The sequence below is a fragment of the Rhamphochromis longiceps genome, linkage group LG14 (assembly GCF_057381845.1).
Source record: "Rhamphochromis longiceps isolate RC_006_pf linkage group LG14, R_longiceps_female_GT1.1, whole genome shotgun sequence".
NCBI lineage: Eukaryota > Metazoa > Chordata > Actinopteri > Cichliformes > Cichlidae > Rhamphochromis > Rhamphochromis longiceps.
This window is the reverse complement of record NC_140570.1, coordinates 1,838,025-1,862,473: the sequence shown is the minus strand read 5'-3', so window position 1 is coordinate 1,862,473 and position 24,449 is coordinate 1,838,025. Positions and strand designations below refer to the sequence as shown.

At 41.9% G+C, this 24,449-nt stretch overlaps 2 protein-coding genes across 3 annotated transcripts in view; one reads left to right on the top strand and one right to left on the bottom strand.

Moving 5' to 3' along the window:
• Nucleotides 1-11,516, bottom strand: part of sorl1 (sortilin-related receptor, L(DLR class) A repeats containing) — a 93,314-nt gene extending 81,798 nt beyond the window's left edge. Inside the window, exon 1 of one of the 2 annotated variants that reach the window (XM_085381047.1) lies at nt 10,963-11,516. In XM_085381047.1, the coding sequence (XP_085237173.1) occupies nt 10,963-11,283 (321 nt within the window). In that variant the 5' untranslated portion in view covers nt 11,284-11,516. The remainder of the gene's footprint in view (nt 1-10,962) is intronic. The other variant, XM_085381046.1, reaches the window with a different exon arrangement.
• Nucleotides 11,517-21,855: 10,339 nt separating this feature from the next.
• Nucleotides 21,856-24,106, top strand: LOC146653391 (uncharacterized). The gene is made up of 3 exons (XM_085380418.1): nt 21,856-22,547; nt 22,864-22,999; nt 23,282-24,106. The coding sequence occupies exons 1-3, from the start codon at nt 21,952-21,954 to the stop codon at nt 24,032-24,034; spliced, it is 1,485 nt and encodes a 494-aa protein (XP_085236544.1). The 5' UTR covers nt 21,856-21,951; the 3' UTR covers nt 24,035-24,106.
• The last annotated feature ends 343 nt before the right edge of the window (nt 24,107-24,449 follow it).

Genomic DNA, 24,449 nt, shown 5'->3' with positions numbered 1-24,449 from the left:
GGTTGTGTGACATATTTATTGGTCTCTCTGTGCACATCTGTCCAACTTCTTAAACAGAACAGTCGTGTAGAGCAAAGTCTCAAAGATCAAAACTGTGGTTATTGTCCCCGATTGTTGTTTTTGAATTGTCTACGCTCAAAATACCCACAAATCGCTTGACAAAGCACATTCCTTTTGTGCTGTGTGAGATCCAGCAGCTTAACGTCTGTCTGAATCAACTCGAGATGGAAAATGTAGCCTTAAAATCCACAATGAAAATCAAAAACTTTCAAGGACATTTGCGATAATTATATTTATGATGACTTAGAGAAAGAAATTGCAGTGACTGCAGCTTGCAGATAGCAGCATTGATTTGTGCTAACAAAACAAACAGCATTATCCATCCTTGGTTTCCACTGTCACTGATGCCACGAGGTGCCGGCAGCAACAGCAGCGACACAGCATAAGCTAAAGTTAGGCAGTGTTTTCCCTGGAAGTGTTGGTAAATCCTGTTTTACAATAACTAAAGTAGTTTTTTCTTGTAATTCCCCAGGAGCCTGCACAATGTTGCCTCATAATAAAAGTGAGAAATATTTTCTACCTGGGACGTTGTCGAGCTTTTTAACCAGCTGCTTTTACCACCACATAACTGCATCAGTAATTTCCATCCACCATTTGCTCCGCCTGTGATTTAGAGTGTAAATAGCAAATGCTACAGCGATGTTTGGTTTACTCTTCAGCCTTACATCACCAGCTGTTAGCATCGCCTCCTTCCTAGCTTGGTTGTCTTTAGCAGTGTGTTTTTTGGCTCAGCGGTTGTCGCTTCCCCCTTTAGTGGTAAGAGTTTTCTTGCATGTTTGGTGCTTTGTCACAGGCTGTAGAAGCAGCTCAATTTTTACTACACTGAAGCCTGAAACATGGCTCCTGCTCTCAGACATGCCTGGGCTGGTCTTATTGTGTGGCACTAGGTAACAAAAATACACACTGCAAGTCCAACGTCCAGTCTAATGTATGAGGTTTAAAATTGTCTGTGTAATTTTTATGTGTTCATTAATCAGAATTTTAAGCAAGTCCTAACACTGAAATGCAGGCGGCTCATTGGTCAGATTAGTTTGCTGAGTGTGACTAGTGTGAATGCTAGCAGCAGAAGCCTTCTTTGCAGGTTAGCTTCCAGCACTGAATGAGGACCAGCACTGTGCTGCAGCCTACAAAGAAAGGTTGATTTTCTACATCAAAGCACTGCCGACCAACACTGGTTACTGTGGTTCTCATCTGTTTTACTTCACAGTTTTTTTCACAACTTCCTGAGACAGAGGCTGCTGCATCCTGCCGTACAGATACATAACAATCAACAGACATTAAGAAAATATGAATAATCACTTTAACTGGTGAATATCTCAGGTGAACACCAACAACTGATCATCTAATGTACTAGCCGTGCACACCACCAGACAGTAATCTATGACAACATGTTTTATTTCCTCTCTGTGTCAACGTCTCAGTGTATGTTTAAAAAACAAAAAACCTGTGACATGGGTGTGGGAGAGCCCCACCGCACCTCAGTGAGGTTTGTAAGTTTGATGTTTCCCTTACTCTCAGCCTGAAATTCAAACTAACGATCCAGCTGAGCACAGAACCATCCAGGAAGTGGATTGCAGGTTGTAGTGCATGCTCATGTCAGTCCTTAAAATTATGTAATATTAGATAATATTAGATGTGTTTTTAACAGTTTGGCTCATTGCTGTGCATTGAAAATGAGACTGTTGATGGGAGCATCAAGTTAAAAATGATTCTCAGCAGACGCAACAGCAAAGCTGGTCAGAGAAGAATAAATGCAGAGAGACCTGCAAGGAAAACCAGCTCCAGAGTGTACACGAATCACACTGGACCAGTCCCGACCAGTTTGGCCATTTCAGCATCTGATGGGTCCCTTATCTTTGTTAAGCTCTGCTGCATTGATATCCCCTGAGAAATAAGAAGCATTTGAGACTCTGCCCCTCTCCAGGCAAACCATAAGACGGATCGAGGACGTTGCAGGAAATCTGGAGCTTTGTTTAAAAGCCAAGCAGATCATTTTGACTTTTTATTTTTGGCTCTGGACGAGACCTGTGAAGTCCATGACTAAACCCAGTTACTCATATCCCAGCTTGCACATGTGATAACAATGAGTTTGAAATTACAGGGAGATGGCAGAAATGCACTGAATCAAAGGGACTATGACAGCATGCTTGGTTACACCTGACAAACAGTCACGTGTTCCAACCGATGGGTGAATGTTCGACTTTTCAACCACGTAAAGATAAAGAGACTGAAATGAATGGAGAAATAAAATTGGAGTTTTTGAACCGTATTATACATGAGGAGGTGCTGTGTCGGTCAGTGCTAAAAATTAACCATGGTGTTGGTGTTGTAATTATAATAATTCACTTGATCAGGACAGAGGACTTAATCACAGTCTGGTACACTTTGGGAGACAGAAGCCACCCCTCAGCTGTTAGACGGCTCAGCCTGGACAAAGTAATAAACAGAGAGCCGAAATGTAAGAGTTTTGTGAAAAGCAAGATCATGACATTGTCTTCTGCTTCTGAGCGCTACGCAGATTTGGCATTTCCTGTTGATACGACTGTGCTTCGAATTTCCACATCAGACAGTGATGCTGACTTTAAAGTACTTGTTCAAGCCCAAAACAGACTAAAGAACAGCTCTAACAATAAAGCTTCTTAAAGTTAAAAGTCATTGAAATTTTAAGGCTTCATTTTGATTAAATGCTGATAAAACGTTGGCATTTTACTATACCCTAGTATAGTATATACCTTTCATTGCCTAATCGTAACATCTGTTCTTACCAGTAACACTTTATGTAGAGATCAAATTAATATTGAGCAGAATTGAGTTCAGCTTATTGGTTTTGCCCTCCACAACATTCGTGGTTCATCTTGTGGTCCCTTAGAAAAATTAAATTCAAACTGAAGGTCAAGCCTTCTTAGCAGTTTCAGACCAATTTCAACAGTTATTGAAACATATCTTCCTACTGGAGCAGCAACTGGACCAGACGATATCCCAACCGAAGCAGACGCAACAGCAAAACTGGTCAGAGAAGAATAAATGCAGAGAGACCTGCAAGGAAAACCAGCTCCAGAGTGTACACGAATCACACTGGACCAGTCCCGACCAGTTTGGCCATTTCAGCATCTGATGGGTCCCTTATCTTTGGATGGCCATTCCCGGTCGCTTCTCGGGCGACCGGGAATGGCCATCCTGACAGAATTGTTTAACAAGACTTTCAACACAGGGGAAGTCCCGAAGGTCTGGACAACCAGTATTACCAGTATTACCATACCCATATGGAAGAACAAAGGGGATGTAGCCGAATGCTTAAATTATCGTCCTATTCTCCTACTATGTCACACGGTGAAAATATTCGAAAGAGTCATCAATGCACGTCTTCGGGAAATTGTCAACGTCACCCACAACCAAATGCGGTTTCGTGAAGGGATGCGGAACAACTGACGCTACACGCTGCCCGCCTCCTGCTGGAGAAGCAAAGGGAAAAGAACAAGACGGTACAGCCTTCCTAGACCTTGAAAAGGCTTTCGACAGGGTACCCCATGACCTCATATAGCACTTCTTAAGATCGCATGGTGTCCCTTAGGTGTATGTCAAATGGATACAGCTCCTCTATGACAACGTCACCAGTTCAGTCCGATGCGCCGCTGGACTATCACCTCCCTTCCCAGTTAGCGTCGGAGTCCACCAAGGATCAGCTTTATCACCCCTCCTCTTTATCCTTTGTATGGATACCATCACGGCTAGGGATGGGTATTGATAAGATTTTCACGATTCCGATTCCATTTTCGATTCTGTTTAACGATTCGATTCTTTATCGATTCTTTATTGATTCTTTTTTAAAAGGAGAACACTAAAGTCGATTAGCTTGGAACTGTGTTTTATATCTTCTCTTTGAACAAGATAGAAATTTAGGAGTAACATGGCCTTACAAACCCAACAGTGAGATCTTAAGAGATCCAGCCTACGGCTCTTCAATGGGGTGTCACAGGGTCCCCAGGAAAAAAAAAGTATATGTAAAATAATAAAATAAATATTCTCCTGTAGCAATAACAAAGTTTAACATAAATTATTCTGTAGCAATTACACAAGAATATCCAGTAATGTCCTGCCTACAATTAAACACATTCACTTACCAAAGTGAAATCGGGGGCATCTGCTGTGGCAAATGGGTGGAAGCCTTTGACCACAAACTTAGACACTGCTGGGTGACATTCGTCTATCCTGGCCTGAAAGGAGACGCTACCGGTAGACTGCAGCGAGAACTGCCAGCATCTGAGCCAGCCAGACTCTGTCTCTCTCATCATGGTTATCTAAATGCAACGCACAGTAATAGCAGGTTTTGTAATAAGGTAAATCGCGCTAACATAATATGCAATGCTAATTGATTAGTTACCTGCAGTATTAACGGGAGAGGACGTGGAAACGCTACCGCTGCTGCTGGGTTGAGCTTCGCTAGTCCGGAGCGGATCAAAAACACGACATTCGTTGAACGCAATCGCGTGTTTTTTGAGCAAATGCTTTTGCATATTCGTAGTGTTTCCTCCCTTTGATGAAATCTCTACTTTGCAAGTATTGCACATTGCCCTGTTGTCATCCTTTCTCATAAAGTGTAACCAAACTTTTGAGCGTTTGTGCCGCTCAGGCGCCGTGTTTCCTACTGGGTAAAAGACGCTACTCAACGTGATGACGTCATTCGGGGCGACTGGAATCGATAAGGGAATCGTTTTTAAAAGTGGCAAACGATTCCAAGGAATTGAAACAGTGGGAACCGGTTCTCAACAAGAACCGGTTTTCGATACCCATCCCTAATCACGGCTGACCTCCAGTTACCTCATCCATGGTCTCTCCTCTTTGCTGATGACGTATTCCTCGCCAGCAAAGACAGAGAAGAGACTCAATTCTGGAAGACCCGGCTCGATGAATATGGTATGCGGCTCAATACAAAAAAAGACCGAATACCTGGAAGGAGGCCCCCAAACTGATGGCATCGTCATAATTGACAACGAAGAGTTGAAGAAGACAGAAGAGTTCCGCTACTTGGGCTCAGTTATCAGCTGCGATGGAAATATCCCCTCCGATGTCCGAGCACGAATAAATGCAGCCTGGTTAAAATGGCGACAGGTAGGGCTGGGCCATATCATACCGTTCACGGTAATACCGGTATAATGTTAGGCAACGATAAGAAAATGAAATATTGCGATAGAATATGGGTAAAACGTGCATGTGCAGTGCCTTTGTTTTCAAACGCACATGGCGGAAAAAGCATGGAGAATGAGAAGGGCGAAAGCGGATCGTTGAATAAAACGGATGAACCAGAATTGGTTTGTAAAAATGCTGCAACTTCAGTGGTTAAAAGTACCATCACTTCATGCAGATACCCTTTCGGTGCCAGCTGCGGTCGCAAGGCTGGAGCTGAACAACAACACCCTGATAATGATGGTGTTTAGTCTGTTCCTTCCCATTCCATGCAAGGCCACCTGGGTTGGCTGGAAGACTGTTTACTTATCCTGGCAGAGCGAAGGACACTGTCTCAGCTGAACCCTGGACACACAAACACACATACATATACACTGATATGCACACACTCATCCCCCCTCCCTTCCCAAACGCCTTCAATGCTTGTTCCCTCCTGGGAACACGGCGGGTCTGAGCCCGCGCTGGAATGGTAGCGCTGGGCAGGATGGCTGCTGTGTTTGCTTCGGATTACTCCTCACCCCCCACCCGACCCTGTGGGTTGTCATGTGTTCCATAATGTTGTGCTGTGGACATTTATGTGCTTTTTTGTGCAGAGGAGTTTTTTTTGTTTCCTGTTCTCATGCTGTCCTCCCAGGAGCCCAGCATGAGTAGAGGTCTCTTTTTTTTCCTCTTGTACTTTCCCATTGTAGTGTATATTTCAGTGTTTTTCTGTAACGCTACCGGTCTCCGACCTGTATCCCCATGGGGGGGGGGTGTCCTATTTCACTGCAGGGCAACTTGCACGTGGCAATTAAAGCATTGATTGATTGATTGATTGATTGATTGATTGATTGATTGATTGGTGTGGAACTGGTTTGGTGTTTGTCCGTCAGATACACAACAAAGCACTATTTTTGGTAGAGCATGCTAGCAGGCCGTTGTTATTACTGTGTTTTTTGGAAAAATACGGCACACTTAAAATCAATCATTTGGTTTTTCTAAAAATCGACAGAGCCCCTTATAATCCCGTGTGCCTTATGTATGAATTCTGGTTGTGTTTACTGACCTCGAAACGATTTTATGTGCTACACATAATCTGTCAAGTATTTTAGTACGACTTTGCTAGCTACGAAGCCGCACCGCTTGATAGATTGTGGGAGCATTACGGCTATTGTAGGCAGGAGCCTCATGGAGTGATACATACTGTTCTTCAACATAATATTACCGTATTGTGTGTATAACCTCTTTTTAAGTTTTGTGGATATTATACATGGTTATGCTGAGGATATGTCAGCCAGTTTACACTGGAAATGCCTTTTGGTCAAACTGTCAGCGAGGAATTTGCATTTGTACTGTTTTTTGGGGTTTTTTGCACTAATAAAGTTGTGGAGTTGTAAAGTATTTTGTCTAGTGTCAATTATATCGTCAGTTATATCGTTAGTTATATCGTTATTGCAAATTTTCAAATGTATATCATGATAAATATTATTGGTCATATCGCCCTGCTCTAGTCACTGGTGTCCTTTGTGACAGAAGAGTGCCAGATCGACTTAAGGGAAAAATCTACAAAACGGTGGTTGCCCAGTAGCCCTGTATGGCTCTGCATGTTGCCCGCATTGACCACACATGAACTGGCCCTAAACACCATGGAGATGCGCATTCTCGATGGAGCCTGGGAATTACAAGATGGGACTGTGTTACGAACAAAGACATACGGAAGCGACTAGGTGTAGCCCCAATTAAGGAAAAGATGCTTGAGTCCCGCCTGAGGTGGTATGGACACGTGATTCAAAGTGATGAGAACTCTGTAGCAAAAACGACTATGAGGACCGACCCAGAAAGACGCCGGCCTCAAGGCAGACCGAAGAAACAGTGGATGGACAAAATTTAGGAAGACATTAAGACCGTCAACGCATCACCTGAGGACACCTTGGACTGAACCAAGTGGAGAAACCTTTGCTGAAGAGCGGACCCTGCACCAGCGGGAACAACGCCATTTAGTATTTAGCCATTAATGCAAAGTTTACAGCACAAAGCAGGAATGAAACCAGCACAAACAGACTTCAAAGCCATCACCACGGTGATTCTACTTTAGAAACCAGTAGAAACAGTTTGGTACCTGTTGAAGTTGGAGGTGAGTCTGCAGGGCTGGGTCAGCTTTAACATCACTCTGGATTCTTGGCTAGCTTAGCCTCAGCATGCCGTCTGTGCAGACGCTTGCACAGAGCGTTTGCACTTCACCATCGTCATCATACCTGTGCTCTTGACCCACTATTTTCCTTCACTGGTACATGAACTGAAATCACTTGTAGTGTATAGTGAAGTGCAAGTGGAACGGATAAATCGATAAACAGACTAAAAATTCAAAGAAACTGAACTACCGAGAACTGGGTCGCTACAAGAACCGGTTCTCGATTAGCATCCCTACCCGTGATGTCATGTGATCAGGGTCCTGCTGGCTGTGCAGCATATGAGGCTGAAAACTATAAGAGACAGAGCTACATTGGCCCCCAGACTCTGGAACTCTCTGACAGCAGTTTGTACAGTTTTATTTACTTTAACTTTACTTTTAATCCTGACCTGAAGCAAACAGCTAGAAGAAGAATAGAATGGCTTCAGGACAATGAGTGACAGTCCTTGAGTGGCTGAGCCAAAGCCCAACCCACAGAGCATCAGTGGAAAGAAGGGTTGGTTGATTTAACCTCAAAGTTAGATCAAGTTAATTTTGGCAAAATCATAATATTACCATAATGATATTTTTTACGACACTTTTATACCATGTAAAACGCTGTAGTGCTGTTATGATCGATCATAATAACAGAGGCATGACTAATGCTGTTCACAGACAGACAGAAAACACTGCTCAGATCCAGATGTGTGAACCTGCAGCGCCTCAGGTGCTGAATTACGCAACATTTTTTTAACTTTGACAAAAAAAGTGTAATTCTACATAGTTTAAGTGTCCCGTAAGTGGTTTTAAAACCAAATACACTCTAGTTCGAGGTTATCAAATATGAAAAAACAGAAACCTAAAGACTAAATAAGTGAGACTCTGCAGATCAATGAATAATAAAAAAAATACCTTGAACACATTTGCAGCCTAATAAAATCTTAGCATTTTCTATTTTTTAATAACTTGAGTCCTATCGTGAACTCCTGGGTGTTTCTGCATTTTTATCAATTATTTAATATCAATTTTAGCAAATCAGACAAACTGCAGCTGTTTGAAGTGTTGCACTTCTAGGACAACACACTGTTTCAAGAGAGCATGTGAGCGCTGAAGCAGGTGGGTTGTGTTAGAAGTTTAGTAGGAATTTTGCCCAGTGAAGGTCCTTAGATATGAAGACTTACTAAGACTGGGAAATAATGATAGCACAGCTTTCAAGCTTTCACCATTCTAGCTTGGTCATGGCTGACACAATGAGGGAAGCTTCCCGCATTCGGACACAGAGAAAATACATTGAAACTTCCTGCCGTGAACTCTGGTTTGACATAAAGCTGCCATTGTCCACAGCTCCATCTGACTTTCACATTAATGCCATCATCCAAACCTGTGATATTCTCATCTTCCAACAGTCGAGGCTGATTAGGTGAACAGATTCACGATCAAGTATGCACACTGCACCCAACTCAGACAGTCATTACCTCTAATTACAATGCCTGCTCGAGGACCTTAACAAGTTTAGTCAAACCACTACAAGCCAACGGGGACAGCGAGCTGAGGAGCAAACACTCGACCAGCCAACCTCCTCCAGCCTTATCGTTCACCAGTGACAAAACATGATCCCGATGTGACTCTCTGGAGGCTATAGCTGTGTTTTGACTGAAGGCATCCCCAGAAGTGTCAGTCAGCACGAGAAAGCAGCTCGATGACAACTCGTGGACACGTCCATTTGCCTCTCTTCTCTCGTACAAAGCATTCGTTGGGTTTTTAAACAGACACAGATACTTTTGTCTGTTCCTTGAAAACCAATATATACATTTTGCCACCGATTAAACACTAAACAATATTTGTTTTCACACTCCAACTTTTTTCTGCTGCTTTTTCAAAAGAGTAACTTGACTTGTTTCCTAAATTTACAGCCATTTGATTCTCTGGATCTTTTACATTTATCTGTATGCCTCATTGGAAAATGATCCTTATGCATCTTATAGTGAGCCTTAGCAGAGCCCCTCAGTTGATCCACTGTCTGACCAAAGGTGTTTTAGCTCTCTTCCCCTCCCTTTGCTCTGATTGGCTGCCCCTCACAAAGAATGATGTGGCAGGTTGGTGAAAATATGGAATATAATAAAAAGTTTTCTTTAAACAATGATGTTATGTTGTTCATCTTTCAGAACTGAACCCAAAGTTTTCCTGTTTACTATCATACTGCAGGACGACAGTCTACAGATTCTTACCTGCAGGTGTTCAGACTCCTGAACACTCAGTGACTGGGATCACACACACACACCTTCAGGCACCAAGTTACTTTTTGCACAATACTCAGTATTTAGCACATTTCCATTGCAGGCTCTTGTCTTGGGTTTTTTTTTGCAATTTTTGCACATTGCACTTTACATAGTCCTGTGTTCGTCTGTTGTATGTAATATGTAGCGCCGCGGTCTCGGAGGAACGCTGTATCATCTCAAGCTGTACTGTACCATCTGTACATGGTTGAGATGACAATAAAAGCCAGTTGACTTGAAAAGGTTTCCAGCAAAGTTCATCATACTTGAAATAGAGAACCACGGTGATGAATTCCTTTTTCTTTAGTGGAAGTGAGCTGTTTTTTCCTGTCAGTTGTGTTCCCTTAGCACAACTGAAGCTGTAATGCTTCATTAAACAACCTTCATCATGCTGTCGTCTGTGCATGCTCAATAACTGTATAATCCCACAAGACAACAAAGAGTGCAATAGCATTATATTTATTACAATGCATTGTAATGAATACCAATGCTATAATAGCACTTAAGAGCACTGTAGTTAACCATTACTGGGCTCCACCTTCTCCTTAGCAAAGAATACTATGGGCGAGGGGGGCAAGGACACAGATAAGTGGACAAACCAATGCAGCAGCTGTGGAAGTGGCCCAAAGGTGCAAATCACCAGGAAAACATTTGCTTTTACATTTAGCCAAACTGAGGTCAGTGACCTGGGGTGTGGAGAGCTCCACGCATAATTCCACTTAAAATTTGGAATTTCTTGCTCTGTCTGCCTCCGTGGGCTCTTTGTATGGGATCCACGTTTGGTGATTTCACTTCAGCCCACCCCCCGGAGACGGCAGGTAAAGACACGGACATTTGTTTCGCACCTAGCGTTAGCACCAGTCCCCTTACACTGACACCAAACCCTCTGCCTAATTCACTTTTCTGGTCTTGTTACGCTTCCGTTCCCTGGCACGACAAAGGAGATGTTTCGGGAACTCCGTTGAACATACGCAGTGTCTTACTTTTGTCTCGTTTCTTCAGCGACAGTCGAAAGTGTCGCGGACAGGTTGCCGCTGACCAATTACATTCATTTGAATGAACGTTTAGTGAATTGTAATGTTACACTGCCGGTGTGACGTTTAAAGGCATCAGGTAAACCGACCCCCACACAACAGGAGCCTGCTTCAAGCATAAGGTGCAGGAATTGATGCTACTTCGGAAACAACAGTGCGTAATTTCTTTACGCCACCCATACCAGTAAGGTCAGGCTGAGGTGAAGCTCGATGTGCGCGTCAAAGTGAGCGGTATCACGCAGTTAATGCGTTATATTACCTGGCCGTACACCTTTGGCATCGCCGGTTTACCAGCGCTCCGGCGACTTCGATGCTGCGGGTAGACGCTGGAGACCGACCCGCCTTCGATTCCACTGCGAGCGGGCAGATGCAGCGCTCGAGCCGCGGAGCCACCTCCATCTCCGTGCAGTGAAGCCTCACTTGCTGCTATTGTGAAAAATCCTCTGTTTTGCGGCAGCATGTAACGCTGCTCAGGATGAAGACGAAGAGTCGACGAGTTTATTCCTGCCACGCTGAGGACCAATAAATACAACAAACAGCGAAGAGAGGACAGCATCTCGCCCGCTCGTGATAACGCCATGTTTGTGTATGTTTTGCCTTTTGGATTAGGTAAGACCGAAGAGCTCCTTCTACTGGCAGCCACTGCTACATTCGCAAGCCATGGGAAATTTCAGGAAGTACCACATTTCTCAGCTTCAAATATGCTTTTGCTGGATCGGTATCACACGCAAAGGCTGTGAACAAGCCTCCCGGTGTCCACGCCATTTGTTTAAGGAGGCACACGAATTACACAACGACAACTCTGACAAATGCAAATAAAAAACAACGCAACAGCAAACGTTATAGCCTGCCTGGTACATGAACTGCTATGTAACACGTATCAGCAAGCAGTACTATCGTGTAAATTCTTTACTTCGCACAAACACATCAGCATCGTTTTTATTAGTGAAAACGGTGTTTTACAAAGGGGACATTTATGACGCTGTAGCGCACAAAACATTACAGAAATACAACCAGACCGTAAAGGTACCACTTACACCTCAACAATAAATATATTGTAGCTGTAGCACATTAAACGTTCTGGTGGTAAATTAATCTGTGACTAGTTGAGCTCTCATTAGTGACACAGTCTCACATTCACATTGTGCTTTTATTCATGGCTGAGGGCTTTGCCAAACAGTCAAACACACTCACAGCACCCAAAGACATTCAGTGTAATTTCATTCAGGTTTATTTGTATAGCACCAAATCACAACAACAGACACGTCAAGGTGGTTTATACTGTAAGGTGAAGACAACAGTATTCTGGAGAAATCCCACAACACTCAAATGAGCTCATAAGCAGGCTTCTTGCAATGGTGGGAAGAAAAGGAAGAAATCTCAGGCAGATCCAGGCTCAGGGAGGGGCAGCTATCTGCTGCCACTGGTTTGGGGGTGAGGGGGGAAAGAAGAGAAGAAAGAGATGCAGACTTACGTTCCACGATACCACACGGCAGGCCTTTATCTTTTGTCTTATTGCTCTGAGTTAGCTGTAGGGATCATTGCTACTCTCACATTTACATATAAAGCTCCATGGGCACCCAGCACTGATGACCATTGTCCTCACGCTAAGCAGCTATTGTTGCCACACAGTAAGAAGGTCCTGGTATTGAACTCACACAGACAGGGCCCTTTTGTGTAGACTTGGATGTTCTCCCTTAGCTTTCATTTTATGCAGGAGTTCCAGTTCTGCCACTCTCAGTAAATGAGCACAGTATGGTTAAGAAGTGAAACTGAGTGGGGGTAATCTTGAAGGAAGAAAATGTGAACAGTACTATGGAGGTGAAGAGAGTGTCGGAAAGGATCACGAGTTTGAAGCTGGAAATTGAAAGGGTGATGTTGAATGATGTCAGCATCCGTGCCCCGCAGGTTGGATGTTTGATGAAACAGGAATTCTGGAGAAATCGGATAAAGTGAACAGAGGCGATGAGGAAGTGTTGGATAGGTACGGTGTTAAGGAGAGTAATACAGAGGGACAGATGGTTGTGGATTTTACAAAATGGGTGGAAATGGTTGCTGTGAACACTGACCTTAAGAAGAGGCAGAGACAGGATAACATGAGAGTGGAGGAGGCTGCACACAGGTGGACTACATTTTTATGCAGAAGATAAAATCTAAAATAGACAGGAGACCACAAGATGGTATCAGGGGAGAGCTCGCTTGGTTGGTAGTCTGTAGGATGGCTTTCAATTCAAGAAGTGAAAGTGAATGAAAGCAGAGGAAAGGATTAAATGGTGAAAGCTGAAGAAAGACGAATATTACACAGAGTTCAGGGAGGAGCTGAAAAGCTCTGGGTGGGAAGAAAAAGTGTGACAATCAAAGAGATGAGTAGACGTGAGTACTGGGAAGCTAGGTGTACAACGAAGAGAACGGTGACAAAAGCAGAGGCTTATAGTGAGAGGTATGTTAGACTGACACTAAAGAAGGAGAATAGGAATCATTGGCTAGACAGAGAGATTAAGCAGCTTAGATTAATGATGAAGATGGAAATATGCTAACAAGTGAATAGTTCGAGGAGCTGATCAATATAGAAAATGAGAGAAAGAGAAGGATGGCTGAGGTCAGGCAGGCGTCTCTGTGGAGGAGGATATATGAAGATGACACTGAGATCTGTAATGAGCCTAAGGAGAGGCTGGAAGAGAGTCTGGAGCGGTGGAGGTATGCTCTGGGAAGAAGAGGAAGGACAGTCAGCACGAGCAAGACAGAATGGATGTGTGTGAGTATCGGGGAGAGAGGTGAAAGGTGAACATGCAAGGATAAATACTGAAGGTCTGAATAAAGTTTGGAACAAAGACGTTATTCTTGTTCTTCTGCTTTTGTAAACATCTACTGTGGATTTTAAGTCAGAATCAGAATCAGAATCAGAATGGGGTTTATTGCCAAATGTTGAGCAGGTTTACAACATTAGGAAATTGCTGCGGTGCTTCAGTGCAAACATGGTGTCATAAATAACACTTAAATAGACATGGAAAAAATAAAAGTGGGGATAAGAATTAAAAGTGCTACGTGGAAAGATATGTGCATGAGATATACACATGAGAGTAAGAATTAAGAGTGCTACGTTGAAAGATATATACATGAGTGCAGGTGGTGATCAGTGCCAAACATGGAATGATGCAGTGACACAGCGTAGGGTCATTTGTTAGTGGCGGGGACAATCATATGGTTATTGTTCATGTGTCCAACAGCAGAGGGGAAGAAACTGTTCTTGTGGCGAGAGGTTCTGGTGCGAATGGACCGGAGCCTCCTGCCTGAGGGGAGCAGGTCAAACAGACTGTGTCCAGGGTGAGAAGGGTCAGCTGAGATCCGAGCTGCACGCCGCAAGTCAAATAATCAACATGTGAGTAAAGTGCAGACTTTTAGCTTGAATTTAATTCATTTTGCAAATATTTTGCAGAACCTGTTAGAGAATAACAAGAATGCTCATACACAGTGCCCCAATTCAGTGACAAGCTGTTTGATGGCCTGCCCTCTCGTTTCTCATGACAAATGAAGCAGACATAATATCAGAATTTTTAAAAACCCAAATAAACCTGTCAGAGAGACAGCAAAAGCTTTAGCTTATTAGAAAGAATGAAAACAGTGACCAGCTCAGCAATGCCAAGAAGGAATGAAAGACCACAAAAGACAACTAAAGGACATGATGACAGAATTACAGTAAAAAACAAAACATCTAACCAAATCAAGAACACCCTTTAGCAGAGGAGTGTATGCCTGTCAAAGTCTACACAATCAAGAGACACCTTCACGACTGGAAAGCAGAGGATTTTTAGGAAGGTACAAACCGGTGATTAAGACCAGGAAGGTCAGATCAGACTTTGCAGTGCACATCTGCACCGTTCTGTAAAAGAAATCTTTGGACAGATGAAACAAACTGAAACAAACGTCGACTTGTAGAAGAGCAATGAGAAGAGAAAAATCTGGAGGAGTGAAACGGCTCATGGTTCAAAGCAGACCACATTATCTGTGTAACGCAGCAGCATTGTTGCATGTATGGGCACGTCATGCTGCCAGTGTAACCAGGTCACCAGTGTTTATTGATGATGTGACTGCTGATAAGTAAAAGGATGAAGTCTGACGTGTACAGAGGTAAACTCCAGGCTCAGGTTCAGCCAAATGCTGCAAAGCTGAAACTGAGTGCAGAGAGAACTACAAACAAGGAGCAGCTCAGGCCGACTGCAGTAAAGCCTGGCAGAGCAACTCCAGGGAGGAAGCAACATTTGGTGCTGACCATGGGTTCGAGGCTTTAGGCAGTCATTGACTGCAAAGTTTTGTCATCCACATATTAAAAAGAGTTTTTATATTTAAAATTATGTTTAGTCTGTCTCGTTAATTTTGATCTTCTAAAAATGGAGGACAATTTATAAAAAAGTCTGCCTTAAACAGTTTATGAAAAACAGTTCACTGTAGAGTTAAAGCTAAAAGTTGAATCACATAGTGATTGATTTACAATCCAGTGTGTCACTGCACCGAACAGTATAGAGGACACTTCCCTGGGTCATCCATCCCAAGCTATGGACAGGACACTAAAGAGTTGAAGACAGGTAGTGCAGGTAGCACAGAGTGGGTGGAGACGAGTGTTGTCCAGAACACTGAAGATGGGTTGTGGACTGCACTTCACGATGACAGGAACTCAAAGCATACCACCAAGGCAACAATGGAGTGGCTAAAGACCTCAGTCCTATGGAAAGAAGATGAAGTTGCCGGGGGTCAGCCAAGAACATAAAAGATTCAAAGAGTTCCTGGAAAGAGGGGTGGACCAGAATCCCTCCTGAGATGGGTGCAAACCTGGTGACCGAGCACAAGAAATGTTTTAAGCGTTTCTCAAGTATTAAGTCATGTTTTGCTTTGCAATCAAATACTTATTTATCTCAATGGCATTCAAATCCATTTATAACTTTTATGTAATATTTGGGTGATATTCCATCTCTCCTCATTAAAATCAAAGTACCATAAATATATAATATTCTAATAATAATACTGTTCATTTCTTTGTAAGTAAACAGTTGATTGTTTCCCTGTAAAGCATGTTAGTAACTTACTTTTAGATGTGCAGTTGTGGTTAAGCTGCTTTAGCTCTCAGCTGTACCTTCATATTCTAAAATGAGCAGACCATCCTTACTATCAGCATATAATTTACCTGAATTTGGGATTGTTCCCAACACCAATAATATTGCCAATATTAGCTAACAGTAGTACAGATTTTTTAGGGAAAGCCTACAATACATTTGCTGTGCCATCGTTTAGTGTATATGCATGTTAAGTTGTCATTTTCACTAGAAGAATTCAGGTTTATGTATGGCCAGAGACATTGTGTTGCTTCCTATAAAAAGAATGCACAATGAGCAAATCACTTTACATGTAGACGTGTAGATGTTACCAACAGAAAGTCTCTGAGACGGCCAACCCTGAGCAGTACACAGACTCTCGTGAGTCAAATCCTTACTGAATATAACGTGGCTCTGTTCTCTCTCTGGTATTCTTTACTACCGCTCAGTCTGGATTGTGACGGGATAAATCTGTGCTTCCCCATCCTCTTTAAAGTATTACTGTATGCTATGTGTGCAGTCAAAGTGCAAATTGTTTATACAGCTCTGCAATATTACCATATTTCTCCACAATATCTCCAGTTGGTGGTCGATTTCCTCCACTTTACTTTCATTGATTTCTTTCTTCAGAGATTACTTTCAGAAACATCCTCCAAGATTCTCCTTTTTTCTGCACAATCTTTGAATTATTTGGATATCGACTGGATTCCCACTGGACAAAAGAATTAGTCTTTGTTATAACAATATCACAGGTATAATATGCAGCCAGGAGCAGGGTTTAATCATGGTATAAAATGCAGATTAGAGACAGGCCTATTGTTTTTGGTTTGGTTTAGTTTGAATCAGGTGTAAATGTCTTAACTTCCACCAAATTAACAAACCTTTCACCTGTTTGGAAATGCCAGCAAAAGAAAAGTGTAATTTAAAAAAAGTACGAGGATTCATTTCAAATATCTCATCTTCTATTTTCTGAAGAATGGCTTGTTTAGCATGTGGCTTAAAATAAACCAAGTCTGGACCCTAGATTGTCTTTGGTGTCTTGGTGGATGTTAAGAGGTTAACTGTGCTGTTGGGTTTTGTGTATGTGTCAAGTCAACATGGTATGCAGGGTGCTCAGCTGCGGACAGGAAAGTACTGCAGAGGGTCATCAACACAGCCCAGAAGATCACTGGCTGCTCTCTGCCCAGCCTGGAGGTCACTGCAAACTCTCAGTACCTCAGCAGAGCTGGCAATATCATCAAGGACTACTCTCACCCCAGCAACCAACTGTTTGAACTATTACCGTCAGGCCGACGGTACAGGTCACATAAAACCAGGACAAACAGATTCAGGGATAGCTTCTTTCCCAGAGCTATCACCGTAGTAAATAAGCACAAAAACAATTGAACCTATTCCATACCGTCACTGTCATTATATTATGCTGCTATTCATACTGTCATTATATTAATGCTGCTATCCTGTATATATCGTACTTACTATTGTTTGAGTACTTACGATTGGTTTTTTGTACTTTTACATTTATTATTGAAACTTGCACCAAGGGAGTGGCACTCCAATGTCGTTGTACTCTGTACAATGACAATAAAGGCTATTCTATTCTAAGTTGCTGTCATTATGAAGCAGCTAACTTCCGTTATCTATTGTAATTCCTCATTACAAGAGCGGCTTCTCCCATCCACCTTCAGACTGCTCAGCTGCTGCAGTGCTAATGTTAGCTATACTGTTGTTTCATGTGTTGAAATTATAACGGTCGCAAGGTGATGTGAAGGGGACCAGATGGGAAAAAGCCACACGAGCCTTCAGTCGTTTTTCAAAGCTTTGAATATATTCTTTTTTCCACGTGCAGAGGTTTAACATGTTCACCAGCGACACATCTAAAAATGAACAACCCAGCCTCTCAAAAAACCCGCCTTGAATAGATGCTGGTCATACCGCCACCAATAAAACGTAAAAGATTTCCCCTAAAAACCTAAACAGTGAAACACTGCAGGTATTCTAACACACCTCACGTGTGTCTGATTACAAACACACCCCAGCTAAACAATATACAAACTAACTAAATCAAATCAAATAAATCCAATCAGCCTCTGCAAATAAGTCTTTTGAACTAATGTTGCTGTTTGCATGTGTTTCCACTCATTCCAAGTTTATTCTAATGTTGAGACGTTACCATATTTGGCCATATTTAGTAACTGTGAGATGGATAAGTGCACAGTACTAAACAGTGTAGGCTAAAGCTGAGGAAACCCTTTTATTTTTCAGATCATTCCAGTTAATTCTATTAGACCAGTGTTTACCATATCTGTGTTGAATCATCACATTTCTTTTCTTCTTTTCGTACAGCAAACTATCAGCTCTAGATGTATTACCACTCCTGGAGCCTCCTTTGTAGAGCATGCAGGAAGTAGAACATTAAGGAGATGACGGGCTACAGATTGTTTAATGCCTGATCTGGCTGTGATGTTTGCCTTCTCACTTCAACCTCCTCAGTGTTATTTCTCCAAAGGCTCAGGGCTGCAGTGCACGTGTAAACAGCTACAATGTGAGACACAGCCATGTTTGTTTCTCCATCAAACCCACCCGAGTGTCAGCTGAACACTGGAAGAACAGAACTGAAGGAAATCTGAACATTTATACAAAGGCATTGACGTGGTCTGTGCCACCAGTCTGCTCAAGTTTGTTTGCTGCTGCAAACACCACCACTTCTTTATTCTTCGTGTCAGGAATGTTTGTTTATTTGAAAGTTCTCCTCCTTCTCTCTTCTGATAATCGGAAGGTTAGCGCTTTGATCCCTGGATGCTCCAGTGTGCTTGAATCAGTACCTTGGCACAAATACTGAACATCAATATGTTGATCTGAGTATGAATGTGTGTATGAAACATGTTGTATAAAGTGTTGTTATAAAGAGTAGAGAATACGGTCCATTTTATATTTACTCCGAGGGAGTTGTGGGCGCTGCAGGTGGAGCCTCTCGGCTTGACACCTGTTCTGCATTCGTTCGTGACCTTTCCACTTCACCTTTCTGGAGACCCCTCTGCCTGTCTCCTCGGAGTCATCTGCTCAGGAAACAAATTTCATTGCAAAATTTACAAGATCACCTTGGCCCTGACGAACCACTTCTTTCCTCTTAGGCACACACTCCTGCCGCGTGCTGGTAGAGAAACATGTCGGTCTCATCTTTTGTGCACACTTGTGTTTTGAACAAGGTAAAAATGTTACCACTCAAATATTAATGAGTGACTGACTGTGCTTTGGACAAACAGAGGAAATAAGAGATGAGAAGAAAAGTGCTTGTGTGCATGATGGAAACAGCGCTACATAAGAACCAGTCCATTTACAAACAGCTAACTGAGTCTGGGTCTTGCTTTGCAGCTCAGCACCCGGGCGCCTCGTAGTGGCTGAATAAACCATGAACTCCTCTGTATACCAAAGTGTTCTAGAGTCAAATGTGGGGCCGTCTGTCTGAGAACTAAAGCTTGGCTAAAAGTGGCTCATGCAACACGACAACGATCCCAAGCACAGCAGCAAATCAATAGGAGAACGGCTGAAAAAGACTAGTATTAACCCGATTCTTTTGTCCCCATGATAGAACAGAGAAAACCGACTCATAGTGGTTAAAACATTTATATTTCTTTTTATTCAATCATCTCCCGGAAGAGAGACCCCTGCAGAGCCCAAACGCCAGTTGCAGGATCTCTAACATTAGAATCATAAAGTGTGTCTCATAAAGGTTTTATTTTGGTACTTTACACGTCACAGTTTCAATGCAAACATTGCTTATAAGGCAAAGTTCCTCTTTTCTGTCTGGCTTTCTGTATTTATTAATATGCTGTACAGCTCCACACTTCCTGTTTTCAGTCTGGGTGAGCGCTTAGTTTGTGAGTCAAAAGTGGCCTTGCTCTACAAACCTTCATGATTAAAGTACATAAAACAATATAATAAGAAAATAAGGATACTGAGGATATATTAATTACATGACACTAGAATCAGAGTTGTGCAAACAAAGTCCAGACTTCAAACCTGACTGCAGTGCTGTGGCAGGAAGAGACAGGATGTAATATATAATGTGTTAATATTGATCTCATTTTAAAACCTGGTAATGACTAGAATATGTTTTCATTATGCTCTGATATAAAATCTTTGAACTGATAGAAGGTATTACTTTTTTTTTAGTTTCTCTGATTATTGATTATTTCCACCTGATCATTTTAAATAACATTTATAGCGTGTTTTTGCTGTTGTTGTTTTTTGTTTGTTTGTTTGGTCTGAATTTGCTTTTACAGTTCCAGCTACAACATAATAGAAAGTTTAGCCGAATCAGCAGCTGCATCCATCCACTGTAACAAGGCAGCGTTTAACTTTCTCCTCAGCTGCCTGGCAACAGCAGCCATGTTGTTAATACGAGTAATCAGGTAGCAGTTACAGAGAAAGCCAAAGATCCAAAGTAAGCAAACATGGAGGCAGAAAACAAACACAGGGGAAGCAAAAAGTCCCCAAACAGGTCAAAAGTCTCTAAACACGTCGAATAAACATCTACACAAATATGAGACAAGCTGAAATTACATGCATGAATCGCTGGAATACTTGACTACAGAAAATACTAAGTGGTGACATAATAGCACTTTGTCTTACATATATAAATATGAATAAATATAAAGTGGACAACGACCTAATTGTATTCAGCCGCTGCACCCAACTTTACGTTACAAAAAAGGGATGTGAAATAGAGACAACGGAGGTCGTGGCTCTTGTGAGAGTGAGAAGGTGCAGATTTCAGCAATTTCACACCTGCGAGTGAGAACAGGTGGCCATTACAGCTGGAAACACAAGACACCATCTGCTAATGAAGCTGGCCAGACAACAGCTGCTACTGTGGAAATGATCTACATGTCCTTTTGAGGTACACGGTAACTCAAGGTTTTTACAGGCTTCATTAAAAAAAGTTACTTTATTTCTATGAAAATGAAATATTACAGATGCTGGGCTTTCTTTGGTGGTGGTGGTGGTGGGGGGTTCATTTGTACTTGAAATGTACTTCATTCCTGCCCAATTTCGCAGTAAAGTGAGTAACAAAACTACTGTGTAACATAACTGTGACAACCATTCCTTTTTTGCTTTGGACACATTGTCATTGTGGGTCTACACTGAAGAATTAAAATATAAAACATGCAGAGTCTTGGGTGGAAGTCCTGTATCTGACCCCCCACCCCCTCAAGAACTTGAGAGTGACATGATATTGATCCCAGTCAATAAAGAAAGGCCAAAATACTACTAATAATAACAACAATAAAAGGATAATTACATGAAATATTACATCAGACATTGAAGAGACAGAGACCAAGAGTTCCCTCTAAGTCTAAGTCATGTTTACTGGTGAGTTTTGTTTGAAGATGGAAAGAAGCAGTTGAGCATCATTACCACAGCCTAGCCATTTTAAAGCACATCTCTAACTGTACTTTCTTCTTTGGTTCATCTGTACAATGTCATAATCTACTCTCTTGCCACAAGGCAGCAGCATTGATCTGCACTGAAATCCACCACCTCAGCAGCTTCATCCCATGCACACTTCACTCACAGGCAGCTCTAATCTTTTTCTGTATAATTCCATTGATTTGATTCACCCAGGAAAAATGAAGAGATTTGAAGGTACCCCTCATGACAAGCAGTTAGCAGACAGTTTGTCTTTTTTAGCTTAAATTAATGGTTGTTAGCTTTGAATTAGAGCTTTGATGCGTTATCGCCATATTGGGACGTTACAGTATGTTATGAGGAATCACTAAACAATGATTAAGAAGAATGTGACTGTAATTACTTACACAGCTACACTGAAATATATACTGGTTTGGCGCCTTTTCCCACTTAGAGTTGCTCATGGGTCCTTACATAAGTAAGTCCAAGCACTTGCAGTATTTTGGGTCATTAATTTGAAACATTATAAAAATAAACTTTAACTTTAGGGTTCAACAGGACATGAAAACTTCAAAACGTTCATGATTCTTTGAGTGTCATCTCTCCCTCTTAATGTCTTTGATGTGATGAAAGTTCTTTAATAGACTACTTGCACTAGGGCATGTGACGTATTTCCGTTTCCAAATAGTACCGCTTGTGCGTTTCCGGTACGTTTGCTTATCTATCGGTAGCTATGCTAATGTCGCTTCAGAATGAGTATAAAAAGGAAAGTATTTAAAACAGAACATTTTCAAAAACAGGAGAAGAAATACTCCGAGCATCGCTGTGTCCCACTTTGTTCAGCTTCAGCCAAATTTAACGGCATACTAAGTTTTCATGCCTTTCCGACCCATTCCGACTTGAGAAGACAATGGCTGGTAAATATACGCCGGGATCATTTCACGATTACCTCTCACACCAGGGTCTGCTGCAGACACTTTGCCAGTGATCAACTCATAGAGCCAACAACCCTCGATGGTCGAAGGCGGCTTATTAAAGGTGCTGTACCAACACTTTTTGAGTGGAATGGCTATAAAGTTGAACCACCGCGGCGTAGTGTTTGGGAGAGAACGGAGCGACGCCCTGAACTAGTTCCTCCTGACGATCAAGAAGAGCACAGTCTTACAAGAGATCATGACTACTGCTCAGTCCCTGAGCCGTCTGCATTGGACATATCTGCATCAGCTGCAGAAGACCTGTCCGAAGACGTGGAGACTCTGAGGAAGGAAATACAGGAGTTACGTGTCCAGCGAGAATTTGGGTTACAGCGTTTTGCTGGCTCCGACACTGACATCCGATTCTATACCAGGTACATCTAAGTTCTATTCAAGCTAACTGTTTAAAATATACCAAGGTCACCATCAGTTAAATTTCGAAAGTTTTTCCAGTCTTAATGAAAACAAAATAGATATTTACTTTTTCTCTGCTGATTGTATGTTTTATGTAGATGCTTTAGTATTTAAACGATATCCTAATGCTACAGGTAAAATACAACACCAAATACTCTTAATCAGACTATTTTATACAGCATACCATTAGCATATTTGTCACAGTTCACATTATTTTTATGTCAGTGTGTAATGTTAATTAATGATTGACACGATGTATGTCTCTCTCGTGAATAGATTTCCAAGCTATGATCATTTGATGGCATTCTGGGTTTTGATTGAGCCTTGCATCTATAAAATGATCCGGGTTTCAAGAGCCAAGTCAGCTGCCAATCGGAACGAAGAAGTGTTGACACCTGCACGCACATCAACAGTAGGTTATGGGTTTGTTGGTAGTTAGAACTAGAGGTGTAATGTTATTGTATTTATGTACAATAACATTACTTTATGTACAGTAGCATACATACACAGGTGTATGTATGCTAGACTCAGTATCCTTTACATACATACACCTGTGCACTACAGCACCTCATTGTTTACCCCATGGTACAGTATGGTATGCCTAACCATTACAAAACATTTAGCCAAGAAAAGAATAATTTTACTAGTTCATAGCTTAAGGAGTAACATTTTCCCTTTTGTTTTCACCTTCCAGAGGCAGCTGCTACAGCCAATTGACGAGTTTTTTCTTTTCCTGGTTTTCCTGTCAGTTGGTTTGAAGGAGAGGGACCTGGCACACCGATTTAACATACACCAGTCCACAGTGAGCCGCATTATTGCAACATGGACAAATTTTCTTGCCACTGCACTGGGGTCTCAATGCATCTGGCTTACACGTGAAGAAGTGCAAGCTTACCTCCCTGAGGAATTCAAAGATTTCTCAGACACCCAGATGATCCTTGACTGTACAGAGCTGAGGTGTCAGACACCATCCTCACCACTTCTCCAAAGTGAAATGTACTCTTCGTACAAATCCCACTGTACGATGAAAGCCCTGGTTGGCATAGCTCCACATGGTCCAGTGACATTCATCTCTAATCTGTATGCTGGTTCGGTTAGTGACAAGGAACTATTCAAACAATCAGGCATTGCTGAGAAGTTGACTGAAGACATGGCAGTGATGGTAGATAAGGGCTTCCTAATCACTGATTGTTGTAAATGCAAAGTGTACTGCCCACCTTTTCTATCTAAGCAGAAGCAGATGCCAGCATACCAGGTTAAGGAGACGCAGGACATAGCCAGTCTCAGGGTACATGTGGAGCGAGTCATTAGGAGGATCAAACAGAACAAACTTTTTGATAGCATCATTACCATGTCACATGTTTATAATATCAACCAACTGTTTGCAGTGGCATGTATGCTGTCAAATTACCAGAACACAGCATTAGTTAAAAAATGGGTTAAGTGAGACAAGATGGATTTTTCCCAAGACACCAGTGCCAGTACAAGTAACTTATGGAAAATGACCTGCAGCTGAGGCCACTACAGTTGAATTTCTTCCTTCTCAGCTGACAATACTTGATTACAGAACTGGTACTTGAGTGCTGATAGTTGAGTTTCAGTTATTGATAATTCAAATTCATTGCAAATGTTTAATGTTAATAATACTGTTTAATTATACTACTATTATTACTATTCAGATTCAACAAAACTATTTATCAAAATTATAAAGTAAATCACTAAATCGTTTTAAAACCATAAGTGACATTGAACTTTTGTAACATCAAAAATACCATTTGTCATTTTCTACAGTTCAGTTATTGTCTAAATGTATATCAGTATGCTAGGCATGGAGTTTTAAATACTTACCATGTAAATAAGTT

Coding starts and splice junctions, on each gene's coding strand:
- LOC146653391 (XM_085380418.1), top strand. CDS start 21,952: ATGAGTATAAAAAGGAAAGTATTTAAAACAGAACATTTTCAAAAACAG. Junction 22,548..22,863: donor GACATCCGATTCTATACCAG/GTACATCTAAGT, acceptor TCTCGTGAATAG/ATTTCCAAGCTATGATCATT. Junction 23,000..23,281: donor CACCTGCACGCACATCAACA/GTAGGTTATGGG, acceptor TTCACCTTCCAG/AGGCAGCTGCTACAGCCAAT.